The sequence below is a fragment of the Diplotaxodon limnothrissa genome, linkage group LG19 (genome assembly GCF_057381915.1).
Source record: "Diplotaxodon limnothrissa isolate DT_005_m linkage group LG19, D_limnothrissa_male_GT1.1, whole genome shotgun sequence".
NCBI classification, from domain to species: Eukaryota; Metazoa; Chordata; class Actinopteri; order Cichliformes; family Cichlidae; genus Diplotaxodon; species Diplotaxodon limnothrissa.
In genome coordinates, this window is record NC_140614.1 from 27,892,888 (window position 1) to 27,912,007 (window position 19,120).

Consider the following 19,120-nt stretch of genomic DNA (forward strand, 5'->3'; position numbering starts at 1 on the left):
GAAAGGTGTTTATGACCTTTATGTGGGTTCAGAGCATGTGGTTATGTATATTGCAGTCATAAACACGCTCTATCATTATATGCACTTTTTCTGTAAAATGTATATGCATGCATATATACTGTATGCATACTGACTAAAAACACAGGCTAAAAGCAGAAGCTGTTGAGATAGGATAAAATAATAAAAACATTTTATGAAATGGGAAATACGTTTTTGTAACAATAAGAAGAAGAAGAAGTAGTACCAGATAATCATTTTTTTCAGTGTATTGCTGCACAAATAGAAGGATCTCAGCTTCCTTATAGAAATATTTCTATATACAGTCTCTGTGCTGGTCTTCCAGTTCAGCCTGTTGTCAGTGTGGATGCCCAAGTACTTATACTCATCCACCACATCAACATCCTGTCCCAGGATAGGCCATGTAGCTGTCCTTTTCTCTCTGAAGTCTCTCTGTGATGTTATTCACATTCAGAAGCAGATCACTGTCGATCGAGGACGCTGAAGATATCTACCTATTCGGAACCATGATAACAGGGTTCTCGCTGATCTCTGATTTCATTGCAATGTTGACCCTGTGCTAACTTGCATATGACAAATAAAACTGAAAACTGAAACTGAAGCTGATCGGAGCTGGCTTGACCCTGGCTTATCGGAGAATTAAGAAAGCGGAACCGCCTGTTCAAACACCCCCAAGGCTGCCCGCTGGGATTCCCATTCCCATTCCATGCAAGGCCACCTGGGTTGGCTGGAAGACTGTTTACTTAGCCTGGCAGGGCGAAGGACACTGTCTCAGCTGAACTATGGACACGCACACACATACATATACTGATACTGATAAGCACTCACCGACGCACCTCCAACGCTTACCTCCCCTCTGATGTGGACATCGAGTCAGCTGGAGGCGCAGTTGAAGATTGCAGCGGTCCCAGATCAGATGTACACACTGGAACACTTTCCCATGCTGCTTGTCTGTGTTTATTGTGCTACGGTGTGTTGATATCTGTGCATTCCTGTATTATCCTTTTGTGTAACACATTTCAATGTTTTTTTCCTCGCTACCTAGCCTGACCTGTCTCCCCAATGTGATGTTTGTGTATTGTATGTACGGCCGGCAAGGTCTGTCATCTCGGTTTTGGCAAAAGACCTGCAACTGACAAATAAAGGCTATCTCATCTCATCTCAGACCACTCCACAAAATCATCCCCTAGTGCTCTGTACTCCTCCTGCCCATCACTAAGCTGTCCAGCCACTGCAAAATCATCAGAGTATTTCTGTAGGTGGTATGACCCGCAGTTGTACTGAAAGTCTGAGGTGTACAACATGAACAGGAAGAAAGACAGTACAGGCCCCTGTGGACCGCCTGCACTTCACCAAATCAGACAAAGCACCACCCAGTCTCACATACTGCATGCAGCCTGTCTGTCAGGTAATCAGTAATCCATGAGATGATGGACGTGTTTGCTGACATTTCTGGTAGCTTCTCTCTCAGTATCAGCAGCTGAAACATGTTAAATACAGTAAAAAATCTGAGAATCTGATCCTCACCATGCAGCTGTTACAGTTTAAATGGGTGTAAGCTATCTGCATAAGAGATAATTGTCCTCTCTTGAATATATTGGTAAATGGAAATTCTTTTATGATCAAATCCCAATTAGTAATTAATGAACATAAATAATTTTTAAAAACTCAGCCATCATCTCTCATTCCAGAAATCCAGTAAATTTCAAGTAAATGAGACAAAGCAGAGGGAGACATTAAATACAGAACCAACCCATCCTAACCACTGCAGGTTATTTTAATGGGGAAATTATTTTTTTATTATTATATCATCATTCATATAATCAGAAGTAAAGGTGTATATAAATTTTTTTTTAAAAGCCTGAAGGCACGAAAGGAAGGCTGATGATTTATCTGTATTATTTGTGAAGAGTTGTGTTTTAATGTGTTGCTAATCAAGAGTAAATGCAAAAATAATACATGTGAGTGTCGTATTTTCCCCACGGCGCAGTGAACTGTGGAGAAAATCCTTGGACTTTTTTTCTGTGGGGAACAGTAGAAGTAGTTATTGAATGCATTTATGCTGTAAATATGGTTTATAGATTTTGAAGAGAACAGTTCTAGTAAAATAGCATGTGTGAAATGTGTGAAAGCTTTTGATTTTTGAATGCTTGCACTCTCAGCGAGGCCCGTGTTTTTCACCATCTCACCAAACAACATCTCCATCTTTTCCTTTTGCTCTTTATCTTTTTCTTAAAGTAACTACTAAGAAGTTGTCCAAGGGTGACCTCAACAGAGACGGCAAAACCTTTCACCGGATGGTTCAAAGAGGACATCTTCCCTCTGGAGCACTTCTGTGTGGATCCACATACAAAAAAAATGGGAAGTTTTCATCAGGAATAAAGTAGATATGTTATTCAAACTGTGACGTGCTCCTCTTAGCTAATCTGATTTAAAGCTATTTTGGTTGAAAAAGGATTCAGCAGTATAAGCTTGAGACTGACTCTGTAGAAATAAGACATTACTAAAACATCAAATAGAAGCTTAAACTAATCATCTCACGCTGGCATGTGGGAAAAGGTCTTTTATCGCTCTCATTACTCACACACTGTGTGAGTTTAATGCACACCGTAGGCAAACGTTACCAATATACGGTGACCGTGTTGTGATTTCTCAGGTGTGTTGCTCCAATAAGACCGGTCAAATAAGTTAGTGCTCACGTTCTTTATGAAGTCAAACTAAAGCTTAAATAAGGTTTTGTTTCAAAACCAGAAACATGTTATTCTGAAAACGTGAGGAGAGTTTAAATTGAAGCTGAACTTTGTATGTTTTCCTTATAGTAGCTTCACAGTTGAAGCACCTTCTTTTGGGATGAGGGTAGGGCATTGTCTATAAATGTTGGAACCCATAATAGGCTTGGCTTGCAGGAGCAGTTTCAGACAATCATGGTCTCTTCAATCTGTTTCAGATGGTGTGATTAGAGAGTGATCTGCTGCTGGCAGCATCACAAAATATCTCATTTTTGGAGCCGTCACAGTAATTTCTCCATCTGTTGGTGGAGACATAACGTCCCTCCTTAACGCAGGTAGAAAGGCAGCAGATTGGCCTCCTGCCTGATCCTCAGTGGGCGAGCTTTTATAGAAGGCATGTGTGCTTTTAGTATGTGGATATCTATAAGTAGACAGGATAGGCCAACATAGAAAGGATGGTGTTATCAGCTTTTCCTTCATGGACTATATACTTTAATCAGGGGGTTAAGCAGTATTTTCAGCACAGTCACAATCATGTAAAATCAGGAAATACTATAAGACTCGAATGCATTGCCAAAACATGCACAACTAATCATTTTAACATACCGGTACTACGAAGTACTTGAATAAAAACCCAAGGCAGGTGCATGCAGAGGTTTTTTGCTAAAGGATATTCTTGGGAATCTAACCAGAGGAAGTAAGACGGGAGCTACATGGTACTGTCCTGCTTTAGTATAACAGATTTGTCACCACACATGTTCCGTTGTGCTATAATAAGATTAAAGTGCAAAGAGCACAGACAGAAAAAGAGAAGAGGTGACCTGAGAATCTGGGTTATTAACTTAAAAAGAAGTCAAAGAAAACTCCCACAATGCACTGTGAGTTTAAAGCAGCTAGGGCGACGTAGAAAAACAGGCAACCATACACCATCAAAAAAGCAACTTAAGTTCACCAACATATACCAAGTCACCACAACAGAATGTCACAACACCATATTTTATTAAAAATAACAATATTATTGATATTTTTATGATATCGAGAGAAAACCAGAGAAAGAATCAAATTGGTGAAATTGCCATTGAACTTTTTATAACTTTTTTATGTGTTTTCTCTATTTTTAGACAAATGAATTGAATTCTAGATGTGTGTTATCATAGCTGTACAAAGCTGTACAAAGAATTGAGTCTTTGTACAATCTTTGAATTGAGTCAGATCACTTCACGGATAAACACAGCAACGTTAGAAAAGGGCTTACAAGATCTAACATCTACCATTACTGTAAGGGTGTAAAACCACTAGCTAATACAGCAATCTAATAGTTAAGCAGCAAAAGACCCACAGGGCATGATGCTACCACCATGCTTGACAGTTGGTACAGTGTTAGGTTTGAAAGTCTTACCTTTACACATCTAAAGATACCCTTTCTTAGTTGGCATCGTCTCAGTCTGTGGTAATGTAAAACTTGCTTCACTTTGGATACTGACACTGCTCTTCCAGCAGTTTCATTTATGGAGCCTTGAGCCTTGTTCCTGGGTTATTCCTGAACATCCTAACCAGTTTTCCCTCATGTGAATGTGACATATATCTATCTGTCTCGCTACATTACTGACTGACTGACTGACTGACAGGCAGGCAGGCAGGCAGAGAGAGAGAGAGAGAGAGAGAGAGAATTAGTACACAATATCATAAAAACTGGGCAAATTCAAACACAGAGCAGATGATAGCCACACTCAGACAGCAGTTGAACATAAAATTATCATTAATAAATGATGATTGAGCTCCTGTAATGAGCCCAATATAAATCTGATGACTGAGCTACCCTGGAAGATGATTAATTGCCTTTATTTCTTATGAAAGATTGGTTCTCTTTTGTGTCTTATTGGGTTTAAAACTCCTTCAGATGAAACCATGTAAGGAAAAAAAAATCTCTAAATTTTCTCTTATTTCAAGCCTCAATAGTGGGAAAATGGGGGTTAATTTATAAATGTGGGTGAACCTGCAGCCAAATCCTTTGCTGATTTAAGTTATTATCAACAGTCAGCACAGAATGCTTAAATAATCTGAACATATGATTGCAGAATCCCACCATGCAAAAGATGGGGTTATTAAGTAATTCACTTAATCAGATGACTGAGAAAACAGGTCGACATGTGTCTTTCAACCATCTCTGAACAGGTGCTTTCATTTCACTGGGTTGCTTTTATATATTAAATCTTTAGAGGACAAGGGATTTTTAATGCTTTAAAACACTCACCTGGTTATTTTTAACCTCAGAGCTGGTCCTGTCTTAAGTAGAGCAGACAGCAGAAGCCAGCTATTCAAGGAGATTCAGTTGTTTCAGTTCAAATCTTCAGTGTAATTTTAAGCTGCACACGATAACCTGTAGCCTACTTTAAAAAATAACAATAAGTAAAACCAGTCTCAGTATGATTATGTCCTAAATAAAAATGATCCAGCGGTTTCTAGAGAATAATACTTTAACAATATTACAGTTATATGAACACTACTTTAACTAAAACGCTAAATGTTTTAGTTAACTGTAACGCTTGGAAGTGTCGCAGTTCAACACTGCCCTCTGCTGGTAGTTAAGCTTGGTTCCAATGAGAAGTTCCCACATGCATAAATTGTATTTTTTCTCAGTTTTTTTAAATTTTATTTCTCTACAGCTGCACCAAATTGTTATACAATTCAAAAACTAGTGGGTCAGATGTCAAATTTCATTATGTTTTGATTTTACACATTATGCAAAATCATGTAAGAAAAATAAGCAACTCCAATGTGCTTTTCCTGGCTTAGATTACACGTAGCTCTGCACCATAAACTTGTTTTTGAAGAACATCTACATTCGTGATGCTTCTTGACAAATTTATTTTTTAAAACCCTTTCAAAAGTCTGAGTGATACTTTTCATATTCCAAGTAAATATAACCATGAATACACAAATGCTACCTTCTTGTGATAGCTACTAATACAACTGCCTACACACAATTTTTAAAGAGAAGCTGCACTCACAGCAGTGTCTTCGTCTTAAACATATTCATGTTGTAGTAAATGCAGTTTACTTCAATGAGAAATAAAATAGTCATGACACATTTTATAAACATGTATTCATCTTTATTAGCCAGATGAGTTTAGCTCAGACAATAACTCCATATTGTTTCAGAACATCTGTGTATTTTGCAATCTTGGACTCGACGTTCTTTTCTGCCTGCTTGGTCAGATTGATCAGTGTCTTTTTCTTGGTGTAGCGGAGCTTAGACTTCTCCTTTCTCTTCTCCTCCAGAGTGGCTGTGATAGCCTGGTACTTCCAGCCAACCTCATGTGCCAGACGCCCAAGGAGGGCGAACTGAGGGAGAAATGAAAAACCATATGAAATCAACAGTTCACAAACTGAAGAGAACAATGTTACACAAACTAAATGGTTGTGCCTGCCAAACTCAAAATTTACAGCCGAATAATCGTAAATGGAGTAACCTTATTGTCACCCTTTATTTTCTTTCCTTAACAAAAAACAACCTTGTAGGCTCACCTTGCGAGAGGGCTTCAGACGCACAACTTTAAGAGCAGCTGGGACAACCATGCGCTTCCTCTGTAAATCAAATAAAGCAAAATCAGATAACGAAGACAACAGCACATCTGAACTGCTATAGGCAGCGTGTCTCAGACATCATTTCTTTTCATGGTTACTATTCAGACAAGGCAGTTAAGATGTATGGCATCACAGACAGCACAGTCAAAGCCACTTGTGGGGGCCGTAAAGATTAAGGAAAGACATTACCAGCATACCTTGTCATAGGGTGGGGGGATACCATCAAACACCTTCAGCCTCTCCAGAGCAGCCTGACCTCTCTTGGTTTTGTGAGGCAGCATACCTGTTTAAAGAGAGATTGTGCTTTAAAAAAATAAAACAACCTCAGTTTCCATCAACATATGCTAAACTGAAAAAAAGTCAGATGTCTGAAGTCTGCTTCATCAATAGATCATTAGCTTTGCTATAAACAGCTTTACTGTGCTAAGCAAGTATCATAGATGAATGCAAATACACCCCTTCATGTGCCGGTAGTGTCACTTCCTCACCTCTAACGGTCCTCCAGAAGATCTTGCTGGGAGCCCTGAAGTGGTACGGACCACGAGAGGGGTTGGTGTTCATCCTCTTGCGCAGGAAAGCCAGGTACTTCACTGCAAACAGGCACATGATCCAGAAGAGATATACATTAGCCACATTACACATACATCAAGATACATGCAAGGGGCAACCATTGCTTTATTAAGTAATGCTGATGCCTCAGATGGTAGTGCATGTAAGGTTTTCTCATGGTCTGTGAAACTCAAACTAGTAAAACATCACCGACAACAAGCATTTTAAAGGACTGAAAATAGGACATAACCCTACTTACGCTTGTTACGGTAGAAGTTGCCAGAGATGTTGATGCCTTCACATCTCACCACCACCACTTTGTGGCCTAAAAGACAAAATGCCAAAAGTTAATCCCAACAGTTAAAGAGAGTAGCAAACAGGTGCAGATACTGTTTGTTTCCTGTCTCAGATGGTAGTGCATGTGAGTTTTCTCATTGTCGTTAAACTCAACCAAGGCAGTTAATACAGTCATCATCGACAGAATGACACAACAGCAGCCAACTATGAACACATTGTTCATCAGTCTTACATGCTGCAAAACACACTGTGCGACATGGATCTGACACAAGTCTGGAAGTTAAAGGTAAAGTTTCATCGTAGCATTGGTCGGTCTTTGTAGCCATCTGTGTGTCTGCATGTTTTGTGTGATTGCATCTGGACCATGTGTAGAAAGAGCATACAATGCTCTCTGCAGGACTTTTGCACAAACAGTCATTTTTCACATACAAAATGCAAGTGTTTTTTTAAAGACATTACCCACCTGAACTACACATGAGGACACAAATATCAAATTTTTTGGAATGGAAATCAAATACTCATCCTTCTAGTGCTCGAATAACCGTATAATTCCTAACTGATGCTATGTAACAAGAGCCAGTAACTAGAGAATTCCCAGAGCAAGTGGACATCATGAGTATTTTCAGAAACAATACTACTGACACTGTCCACAGTTCAGGTGTGTAAAACTATACTAGATTATGTGTTACAATCCAAACCACCTTATTTTGCACAGTTTACCTCCAACAGCACCCCACAATGGCTCAGCTATTTCAGGTTAGTTTGCACTGCATTCCTACTGAATGGTCAGCAGGTACAGCAGCAGTCTCATTATGAGATACTGCTACAAAATTTCTGACACTGTCAGGATATTGCTCCAAGGAGTCCATGCATGTAGTGTGATACAACAGCTAAATTCGAACCTCTTGACTAGGACAGTCCAAAAATCGCACAGTGTATACTTAACTTAAATTGTTTATTATCAAACATTTATATTGTTTATTACCAAAATTCCTATTAATCTCTGAAAACTTACCCAGAAGAACCTGTTTAGCCACAATGGCAGCAAGTCGGCCGAGCAGATGGCCCCTGCCATCAAGCAGCAGAACCTAAAATAAAAGGTGGGGGAAAAGGATATCAATGCTTTATCCTCACCGTGAAAAAACATCCTAGTAATTCCCCTATAATCTTGTATAGTAATGTTAATCAACTTGCATTTACTATCTACTTGACAATCGTCACATTATCAGCCTTGCACTAACATACAAGTTAAACGGTAATAAAACGCATTTAACCCCATCACTGTTTAATAAAGGGGTTTACTGTGAACTGAACTGTATTTCTGGCTCCACGTCACTGTGATAAATGGCACATGGGACACTATTGACTTGCCGGTTGAGACATAACGTTTGCTTAGCATCTAAACGAAACCGCGCTGACGATTAACCTTGTATTTTTTGAGTTGAAATGTCATGAAAGGTTCCCTACACAGAAGCAACGAAATACCACCCATTAAATTTAGTTAAGTTTGCCGGTACGTTTCCCATACGACCATATATCCAGTACACACGTTAAACCTAGCCTCGCAAGCTAACAGCGTTGACTCAGGGAAGCTGCCATGATGAAGGCACGCTCACTCGGCTATAGCGAGCTGCCTCAGACATTCCCTAAAAATAGGTCTCAGAAAAAACACTGAGCAAAACAACGACTACACAAAGCTGTCCCAAGTTATCGCCAGTCGCTTAACTGCAAAACACAAGGTTTTATTTTGCCTACAGAGCTGAAAAATGATATAATATCTCCAGAGCAGCTTCCCACCTTATTGAACCGGTCCGCCATGATGTGCGAAAAGAAAGACAAACGGGGTTGCTCGTGGTAAAAGGCAGGGGTGGGCGGAAGTGACGACAGCTTCCTTCGTTCTCGTGGCTCACAGGCTATGAAAAAATAGCGCCACTGTTGGGCGAATTAAGTTCAGTATTATAAATTATGTATACTATTATGTATTATATAATTATATATTAATTATATAGCAATCGCAGTTTTGCTTTGCTGCTCCAGGACCTGGACAACTTGTTGTAATTCTGCTCTCTACCAGAAAATGCTGAATGAGAATGTTCCATCATCAGTTTGTGCCCTGAAGCTCAAGCACACTTAGTTTAGGCAACAGGACAATGATCCAAAATGCACCAGTGTCCACTTCTAAAGGGGAAGGGAGAAAAAAAATAAGTGGTAAAGTCCTTTCAAGCTTGAAAACTCAGTAGATGTACCTATGATATCAATTTGAATATCCTAGGTAGGCTAGGTAGGCAAAAAGCAAACAAAGAAAAAAGAAATCATAAAGGTGTTAAATACTTTTAAAGATCTTAATAGTATTAAATTTATATTACCCTACTTCAGATCAAGATGGCTTTAAGGAGCAGTTTGAAACACATATTGACCAGGTCACATATTTGTGGTGCCAGATAACTTTAATTATCTTTTTTTTTTTTTTACCATTTTTATATCTCACATTAAAGGTGTGCTGGTTGCAGCTTAGTCAATTTTATCACTTGATTTGCTGCCTATTGTTGCTCATTGAAAACAATGTTTCTCACAAGTTCACAAACTGTTCACTGAAATAAAACAGTTGCATGAAGCACAGATTATATTTAGTCTTTTTCACTTTGGCATTGTACCTGTGACATACGGCACACCAATGAACAACATCACACAGGAAAATGTTCTTGGAGAGCATGCCATGGAACCCGTACTCATTTCTTTTAATACCTTTCAAGAATTTACATAAGTACCATCACTCAAACATTCATGACTGGCATAACACAGTGCACGCAGAAACTAGTGTGGTTACTAAATGAGTCTTGGACAGTGAGGAGAAAAAAAACAAAACTTTTGTTTTATTTTAAAGGCTTCACTCAGTCATCATGCTTCAGCTTTCTGATCTTTCCCTTGTGGCGGTCAATCTCGCGCTGGAGACGTTCAATCTCCTTTTTGTGGTGATCAATTTCGTCCTCATGGTGCTGCTTTAGTGCTGCCAGCTGCTCCTTCTCCTTGCGCCTTATATGAAGAAAGACAGATATCACGCAAGCTTATTTTCATGTAGAAGAGGTGGAAAAAGTGGACAAAAAACTGTCTCTATAAGTTGAATTTCATACTTGAAGTACATCTCCTCCTCTGCAGCCTGCTTCTTCCCCATGGATCCACCTGCCTCTCTGATAGAGCCTCCACCACCACCACCTTTCCCGGCACCTTTACCCAGCTCACCCAGCTGAGTGGGTGGGGAAGTATTTAAGAGAAAAACAAGTTTAGTGAATTAACTCAGCAACAAGCAAAAAAATAAACAAACCCCAAAACCCAATAATAAATGCATAAATAAAAAATAGAGCTCTGAGTATTTTCTATAAAGACATTTCTTTAACAGATGGCAGCTTAAAATTAAACATTTCTTAAAGTTACTTTCTTTCTCAACTTTAGTGATCAGGGCTTTCTGTGTGATATTAAGGTGAATCTGCTGGACACTGTGAAAACAAGCCCACGTTGAAGGTCAAGGTTTTATATTTTTTGAGTGGGTTAAAAGGCTTCTTTGTTTCCAAGGTGATAATGGAGATATCTCGAACAGACCAGAAACGCTTTTTGAGCAAAACCTAAACGTCTGAGAGGACAAAGCAGCTCACAAAACCAAATTCTTTTTCTGAATAGTCTGACAGGTGGCAGTGCATACAAAATTAACCCCCTTGGCATATATAACCTATAATTATTAGGTAATAATGTTCAATTAGAAAGCTAATACCACAGTGCTACAGCAGGTGAACCTGTCATTAAGGTTTTCAGCTAGCAAAAATGATGAGGCTAAACATGTCACACCGCTGTATAACGGTTACACGGTATTTGCAATGAAGTGAGGCGGTTGCAGGACGTTTATTACCTGGTCGGATGACATTCTCAGCTGTGAGGTGACAAAAGTCCTGATATTAGGCCTCAAAAACCTCGCCATGTTTATGAAAACACCACTGACAAGTAGTGTCGAGCTTGTCCTTGTCCACAAAAATACACCACAGGACGGCGCCATTATGTCCAAGGCGGGGGTGCCAACAGAAGATACGTTAGTTCAATTAAATGATACATTTAAAAAATCTATTCATACGATGATGTATTATTTCAATTTATCTGCTAAATATATTTCATATACATAACATGGAATAATAACATAGTGCAGAAAAAACACAGTGTTTAATTCCCGCAGTGGTATGGTCTTAAAAATGGACACCGCATTGCCTCTCTTTACGTAGCAGCTGACCTTATAATTTTTGTTATGCTACATACCAATAACGCAACACGATGTGTGATTTTTTAAATTCATTTTTTAATTAATTTAAATACTATATACATTCACAGCTAGTGAACAAAAAGGGGTTTAAAATGTTTTTTAAACAAAAAAACAAAATCAACAATAACAATGGTTATTTCTACTTTTTTACATAGCTTAATTAAATAACTTGTGAATTGGGTTTTTTTTAAATTGATATTTTAGTACACAGTAATTTTTTATCTAAAGAAATAAGTTTATAAAACATCAATTTATTTTTAAGCTGAGCATCAGGATGGGGAAGAAAGGGTATTTAATTAACTTTGACCATAGCATGGTTTTTATAAGTACTTCAAAATCTGCTGATCCATTGGGAATTTCCCACACAACCATCTCTAGAGTTTACAGAGATTGTAGGAAGGCAACAGTAATTCAAATACATGAATGTACATGCCAAACCATGAACCAGATGGGCTACAGCAGCAGAAAATCACATGAGGTGCCACTCCTGTTAGCTAAGGAAACTGAAGCTACAAATCTCAGAAGCTCACCAAAATTGGAAAAAAAAAAGAAAAAAAATTTCCCCTGATCTGATAAGACTTACCTTTTGCTGTCATATTCATGTTAGGGTCAGAATTTTTAAAACAGCATGAAAGCATGGATCTGTCTTGCCTTGCATTAATGGTTCTGGTGTTGGTGGTGCAGGGGATATTTTCTTGGCATCCTTCTAGCCAAAGATCAGAACATCTCTGTACTCACATGACCTCGAGTCTCCAGGTCTCAATCCAATAAAGCATATTTGGGATGTGGTGGAACAAGAGATTTGCTTCATGGATGCCCAGGAACTGTGTGATGCCATTATATAATTATCAAAATCTCAGGAATGTTTCCAGCATTTTGTTGAATCTATGCATTACAGATATGGTGTAAAATGCCTCAATTCATACAGAGAATATATCTATATGAATTAAGGCAGTTTTGAAGGTATAAAAGGGGTCCAACCAGGCTGTGCCTAATTAAGTGTCCAGTGAGCATTTTGTGTGTGTGTGTGTATATACATACACACACACACATATATGTAAAATTAAAAATATATTCCAAAGTCATCACTGGATGTAAATCTTATCTTTTGTGTGATTTTCGCAAAATTTTTTCTAAGTAAAACAAGCACCCCAAATAAGATAAATGCTTAGAAGATTTTATTCAACACTGCAAAGAAAGCATACACCCCCTCTCTGAGCAAACCAAACTCTGGCTCACGTGGTGAAATCTTGCCATCTCCCTCCCATAAGTCCCCTATAAATACTTTGCTTACCAGGTATCGCTGGCATGAAACAAAGAGAAAAACCAAACAAAAACTATGAAACTCTACACGAACTTAAAAATTCAAATCACATTCAACATTTTTTTTTCAACAATTCACTCCATATATCATTACTCTAATCACCAAAGTTACATATGTACAGGTATGGTTGGACCCTACATGACAAGCAGGTGCTTAAGAAAATTAAAACAGCAGCCCCTCATTGCATGTAAAAAACAAAACAAAAATAACACGTCTAATGTAATGTTCAAACGAAACATTTCGCACCGCTCTGTTCACTAGGTGATCATTATGGGTACAAAGAGGAGAATTGGAGGCACTCGTATTTTGTCACTGTGACAAAGAATCTACAGAGTTTCTCTTTAAATAAAAATTAAAAAAAGCACTGAATTGATTAGTAGACTCATGAATATTCACTTGAACTTGACAATAAATGTTGCACTTGCTGTACAAATCAATCTGGCCCGTGCATCTGTAAAAAGCATTGTAATGAGTAAATATACTGTATGACTAATCATCTTAAATTAATATAAATAAAAAAAAAACAACTTAACATTTAACAGCCAAATAACTTGTCAATTTCATTTGAGCTTCATACTTAGAAGGGAAAAAGAATGATGTACTGAATAAATTGTACAAAAATAAAAGGATTTCTAAAAACAAATCTATGAGTGCAATCTGAGAAATCTGATATGTGCTCTGACAATTGCTTTTTTCTTTACACGTTGTCCAGATCTATCACACACAGCAAGTGTGTAAATGGTTTTTCTGAATAAAAGAAAAAGAACAGTACAGGCTTAGATTTTTTTTATGGTTGCCTTGTGCTGATATGTTTTGGTTTTGTTTAAAACTAACTTTCAAAGAAAAAAACAAACAAAAAGTATGGCAAGTGAAGAAAAGGATAAAATAAGATAAAATTTGCTAATGGGGGGCAGAAGGGAAGGAAAAAGACCAGGGTGCATCACAGGGCCAGGAGCGGTCTGCGGAGGCCCTTCGGAGGAGGCAGCGGTCGCCGCTCCCCCTTCCTGCCCCGTCAGTCTTGCTTGGTGTTGCCCAGTGCTCTGAGGCGCTCAAGGAGAGGAGGGTGGGAATAGTGCCACATGGAAAACAACCAATCAGCAACAGGGAAGCCCAGGTTGTCTTTGTTCAGCTTGATGAGAGCCGAGTAAAGCTCTGAGGCTTTGCCCATGCCGCGAGCAAAAGCATCTGCCTGGAACTCAAACCTGCGACTCAGGACCGTCAGACAGAAAGACAGAACCTACAAAAGCGAGGAAGAAGAGAAATATTTAAACATCTCAAAACAACAGGGTTTAATTATTCAAACTTTCATGATCTCACACATACCTCGTTGTAAGGAGAAAAGATGAACTGGAAGATAATCATCAAGCCTATTAATGTGGGCTGGCTGTCATCGAAGCCAAAAGCTACAAACAGCTCCTTACGTCCAATCAGAACAGCAAATAAGGAGAAGCACAGGAAGGAATTCATCTGAAGAGATAAAAATAGATTCAGTTCAATCTCTGAATGTCTGTAGTATGATCTAATCAGGCTTTTATATGCTTTGGGATAAAACAAAAAGACATCCATCTGGGAGAAATCACCTGACTAATGACGATATTCTTGACGGTATGACCAAGCTTCCAATGGCCAAGCTCATGACCCAAAACAGCAAGGATCTCTGGGTTGTTGCATCCTTGTTTTTTGTTCTGTGACAGAAGATTCAAAATCAGTCACCTAAAATTTCCAACAACATCAAGCCTAAACATTAATACATTTAATACTTTGGGCTTTTCCCAATCCTTTATTAAAGGATTTTAAAAGCAAAACAGAGCTTAATGACAAAAAAGATATATATCTTTCAAGCTCTCAGACCAGTTGTTATCAAGCAAAAATCAACCAAAGTGTGTTTCAAGACAAGTAAGAATACTCTGTCTTTAAAAGTGTTTTTATGAATCAAGTGAAATTCTTCGCAACCTTGGGCTTGGCTTTAGACTCGCTGGATGTCTCATCACTCTCTGGCTGCTCAGGCTGTGACTCTCCAGCCTTGTTGAGCGGCGAGTAATCCTCCAGCAGTGTGTCAAACAGCACAATGCGTTTGTTCTTGAAGAACCCGTAGAAGTATGCATTGCTGTGTGAAGAACGTTTAGAACCTGGAAACAAGACAAAAATTCATGGATCTCCAACCAACCATCGCTCCACAATGTAAAAAAAAAACAAAAACAACAACATACTAATGATTGCAATGTAATAATAAGGGGCTTGATAATGTAAGGAAAAGACTCTAGAACAACAGAGAGAAATCCCCAACAAACGACCCACAATGAGCAAGCACTCTGTGACAGTGGGAATGATAACTAAAAAGACACATTCAAGACATACCTTCAACTACGTAAATTTTGGTGAGGGGGAAGCTTATGCTCTTGGCCATGGCTTCGATATCTGTCTTTAACTCTCCATCTGGCAATGGTGTGAATTTGTCAAACAGGGGAGCAATGTAATCAGCATAGATGGTTACAAGTACCTTAGAAGACAGAGATGACAGGATGTATTACAGGTGTAGTATCAACTATGTACTTCTTTTGAGTTTCTCACTAGTTATCTGACAAGAAACCCATTTTCTTATTACACAGTGATGCATTTTCAACGTTTTCACAGAGCAAGGCGAATGCGCCACTAACCAGAGAAACGACCAGGGTAAAGAGCCAAGCATAAATGAAGAAGTAGTCTCCGCCGATCTTTATGATGTACAGCAGCAGGGAGGTCACAGGAAGCAGGATGCACTGAGTGACAGCAAACTTCTTCACGGCATCTTTGAGGAAAAACCCCAACGTCTGAGAGGAAGAGCAGACATTAAAAGAGAACAGAGTAAACAGGAGATTAATACAGTGTGTTAGAGTTCTGATTTCTTTTTACTTCTTCACAGATTCTCCGGTCTTTGAATTCATTTTGGGTTTAAACAGACAAAATTTCACAGTCAAAAACTTCAGTCCATCAAAGTTCTTATTACATTTTAAATCGTTTGTGTTTTTGACATTAAACAACAAAGACACAGCTTCAATATGAGCTCTGGAGCCCATCAACTGTGGTAACTTCAATCCAATCAAACTCAAGTTAGTCTCGGCAACAAACAGTGAGTGCATTCCAGCCAGTGTACCTGCTGATTAAAGCCGTGCTTCTCCTCAATGACGAAAGTGTTGTACAAACTCCAGGGGAGTCCAGTTATAGCACTGAACAGGGTAGCAAGCGTCAGAAACACGAGGGACTGGGTGATCTCGTATTCTGGACCAAATCCAAAGCGAGCAGTCACAGAACCAGCGACAGCCCACAGAAATGGTATTCCACCCAGTAGCAGAATCAGCTGAAACCGTTTTGAGCACAATATTTTAAATGTGTGGCATACAGAATGAGTTACTAGGCTAAAACAACGGTGTCTTTTAGTTAAATGATCTTACCGTCCCCTCGGTCTCAGAATAGAGTCCAGACCAAAAGCTGAAGTTGCTTTTATCCAGCTGGTAAAGACGTGACTTCTCAAATGTTTCAGAATCCATGATCTTGCCCAGCTCCTGCGGTACATGGGTTGTTGTTCTATATATCCTCCTCTGCAGTGTAGGAAGACGTGCGCATAAAGTTACATTAACAGTGAAAATCATCAAGGTACTGATGTAGGGATCCAATGCGGTCAGTGTAACTGTCCAAGTTACGTATTTCAGATGTGCATTTTTCAAGTGTTAAACTCAAAACTTGACAAGTATCACATAATATAATCAATACTAATCCAATTTGATGTTTTCCTTTAAATATGTGTTTCAAAGAGCAACTTTTTAACTTGTTGAGTCAATACTATACAATCGTGTGAACGATATTGCAACAATTCGACCTTTGAGCTGGTAGGTGAGGCCAATAATTTGTGTGGGGGGTTTTTATACTAGGGATACCAAAATCTACTTTGAAGTCTTTTAGCTCTTAATCACTAAATTTGAACTAAAGAAATTTCACAGAACAAGTAAACATTGCCTACTGCCATGAATCTAATGATTTACAGGAAGGCCAATTGTGTTTGATAATCGTGTGAATCCTTGTCCATATTCTCATAAAACTTGCTCTCTGCACTCTTTCCATGTGTGTACTAGCATATCAAGACTACGTGATAATGTTCTCGGTTAAAGACGTTCTCTGTATTATTTGCTACATCAGTTCCTGTTCCTAGAGGAACTACACCCATCCCAACACTGTCGTGAGATACTTTTCAATGTGGCTTAACTGAAGTGAATAAAAAAATGTTTTAATAGGATTCAAATAGCTTCATATTTCACATCCACGTGTCTGGGCGTGAAATAGACCAGTAAACATTTCCAGCAAGCTGATTATGGACTCATAGCTTTGTGGTTTCGTATTAAGAAATCTTACGCTGTTGTGTTTTGAAACTAAATACCTAGAATACTGAATAGCAATAAAAATCTAACCCTGCTAAACGGACCCCTTGGTCGCATCACATATTCAACTGTCAGAATATCCTATATTAAATGCAGACTTTATGAAAGACACAGCTCATAGTGAGTTCACGGGAGATTAAAATCAAACGTTTTAACCACTGTCAGCGGTTCGTTGATTTACGCTCTGCTTTTATTATAAAGCAAAGGGATTTAATCTGGTAAACAATTGACTCACCTGTCTGTAAGAAAGATATGCCTCCCAAAGGTATACTGTCCATGAAAACCCTAGGACAGCGTAAAATATCTGCTTTTCCACCGGCAGGTCAAACATAGTTTCAACCATCTTTGCTCTGTTACTCAAGGAGTTAGCTAAGCAGGCTAGCAGCTAATTAGCTTCCGCTCTACACACACTCACAGACAGCTCTTTAACCGTGAATTATGGGAACTATGCCCCTCCGTCAAATAGACAGATACAGACTAAAGTTTAGATCTTTGCATCCAGTTTTCATTCCTAAGAAAAGTCTAGGCTTTTACAACTAACATCATTCCATTCATCTCAACTACCGAGCCCGTTGGTTATGCGTATCAACGAATTCGGCACCCAAAGGAACGTCTTCTATAACTTGGTTCCGCAGTGGATTTTCTTAATTTGACTGACTCACTAAAGAGTTCAAATTTTTGTATTTCGAGAAAACACCTTTATTTCAACCCCCATTAATAAATATTCTACACAAATATTCGTGTAAAATGCAACTACGAATGCAAATGTATATTCACACTATTTAAACTCCTAATAAAGCATAATTTATGGTTTTAGAGTATTACTTTTTTTTTTTAAAGCACTAGAACTACACGTTTATTGCTGGCGGTAGCGGCCCCATTTATCCCATGAGCATGATAGCTAAACAGACGTGGCAGCGCAGGAAATGTTGACTTTTGCTACTTAATTCCTCTTCTCGGTTCATTTTGATTATTTACATGCAATCACCACCGATAAAATAACGGTTTTTACTTCAACACAACAGGAAACGTGTCGGATCCTGTACCACACCCATTTTATTCAGTACAAAGTACGCACACATATAAAGTATATATTAATGTGGCTTTTCATATCTATATAAATATGGATTTAAATAACTAATAATTTACCTTTAATTAAAAACACTTTAGACATGTAAAATTTTAAATACTAAAACCACACAGCTGCCCCCAACCCTTCCCGTGCACAGAATCTGTTTATTTGCAGTGTCGCATCTGCAAATTTTAACCACACATGTGCCAGGCAAACTGGATTCTGACAGACCTTCCGGCAGGGCCTCCTGAATACTTCTCATGAGCGAATACTGTAATTCACTGAAAATTAAGCCCAAAGAAGTGTTGCACAGCTAACGCTGGACTGTTTGGAGTTTAGGAGTTTGGGACTATAAACGATGTCCGTCTTTGCCTGATCCATAAAATAATGTAAAGCGCTAAGCTTACTTTTTCAGTTAACAGTTTTAATCTGAGGGAAGACAATAACATTTACCAAGAAATAAGAAAATTAGTAATTTACTTGGAAATTTAACAAATTAATAAACAATCCAGAGAGTCAAGACTGTAAATTCATTTCCACATTTATTTTATTAGAAAGTGTTACATACATGTTGGCCAACACCTGTCCACTGCAACCCAACACTGACTTATTATAAACTGAGGTGAAAAATAACCAAACGTATTCCTTCATGGACTTTGTAGTAAGGAAATATTTTCAGTCACATTTTCACAAAAGTGAAAAGGCCTTGCAATTCGCTACTGACCATTTCCAACAATCTGAAAAGCTGTACATTTATCTCAGAGAACTACAGTATATACACTTGTGACCAGGATTTAACATAATAGGTGTTATCTGAATGCTTCATTA

At 38.5% G+C, this 19,120-nt stretch overlaps 3 protein-coding genes and 2 non-coding genes across 5 annotated transcripts; all 5 read right to left on the reverse strand.

Annotated features, from left to right (window-relative positions):
- Positions 1-5,845: 5,845 nt before the first annotated feature.
- On the reverse strand, positions 5,846-9,044 carry rpl13a (ribosomal protein L13a). Its single transcript, XM_085379184.1, has 7 exons — positions 8,979-9,044; positions 8,197-8,269; positions 7,144-7,209; positions 6,824-6,925; positions 6,533-6,618; positions 6,276-6,335; positions 5,846-6,092 (listed from the first exon to the last, which is right to left on the reverse strand). Exons 1-7 carry the CDS (start codon positions 8,997-8,999, stop codon positions 5,883-5,885), a joined length of 618 nt encoding a protein of 205 aa, XP_085235310.1. The 5' UTR covers positions 9,000-9,044; the 3' UTR covers positions 5,846-5,882.
- Positions 7,026-7,101, reverse strand: LOC146612397 (small nucleolar RNA Z195/SNORD33/SNORD32 family). The gene has a single exon (XR_014904984.1). It is a non-coding gene; the product is annotated as a small nucleolar RNA Z195/SNORD33/SNORD32 family (small nucleolar RNA).
- LOC146612398 (small nucleolar RNA Z195/SNORD33/SNORD32 family) lies at positions 7,284-7,366 on the reverse strand. Its single transcript, XR_014904983.1, has one exon. It is a non-coding gene; the product is annotated as a small nucleolar RNA Z195/SNORD33/SNORD32 family (small nucleolar RNA).
- A 574-nt stretch (positions 9,045-9,618) lies between the features above and the next one.
- Positions 9,619-11,226, reverse strand: atp5if1b (ATP synthase inhibitory factor subunit 1b). The gene is made up of 3 exons (XM_085342766.1): positions 11,083-11,226; positions 10,313-10,425; positions 9,619-10,214 (listed from the first exon to the last, which is right to left on the reverse strand). Exons 1-3 carry the CDS (start codon positions 11,224-11,226, stop codon positions 10,073-10,075), a joined length of 399 nt encoding a protein of 132 aa, XP_085198892.1. The 3' UTR covers positions 9,619-10,072.
- Positions 11,227-13,383: 2,157 nt separating this feature from the next.
- Positions 13,384-17,797, reverse strand: zmpste24 (zinc metallopeptidase, STE24 homolog). Its single transcript, XM_085342753.1, has 9 exons — positions 17,456-17,797; positions 16,240-16,386; positions 15,942-16,145; positions 15,466-15,618; positions 15,167-15,308; positions 14,762-14,937; positions 14,389-14,493; positions 14,132-14,275; positions 13,384-14,045 (listed from the first exon to the last, which is right to left on the reverse strand). The coding sequence occupies exons 1-9, from the start codon at positions 17,561-17,563 to the stop codon at positions 13,821-13,823; spliced, it is 1,404 nt and encodes a 467-aa protein (XP_085198879.1). The 5' UTR covers positions 17,564-17,797; the 3' UTR covers positions 13,384-13,820.
- Positions 17,798-19,120: the final 1,323 nt, after the last annotated feature.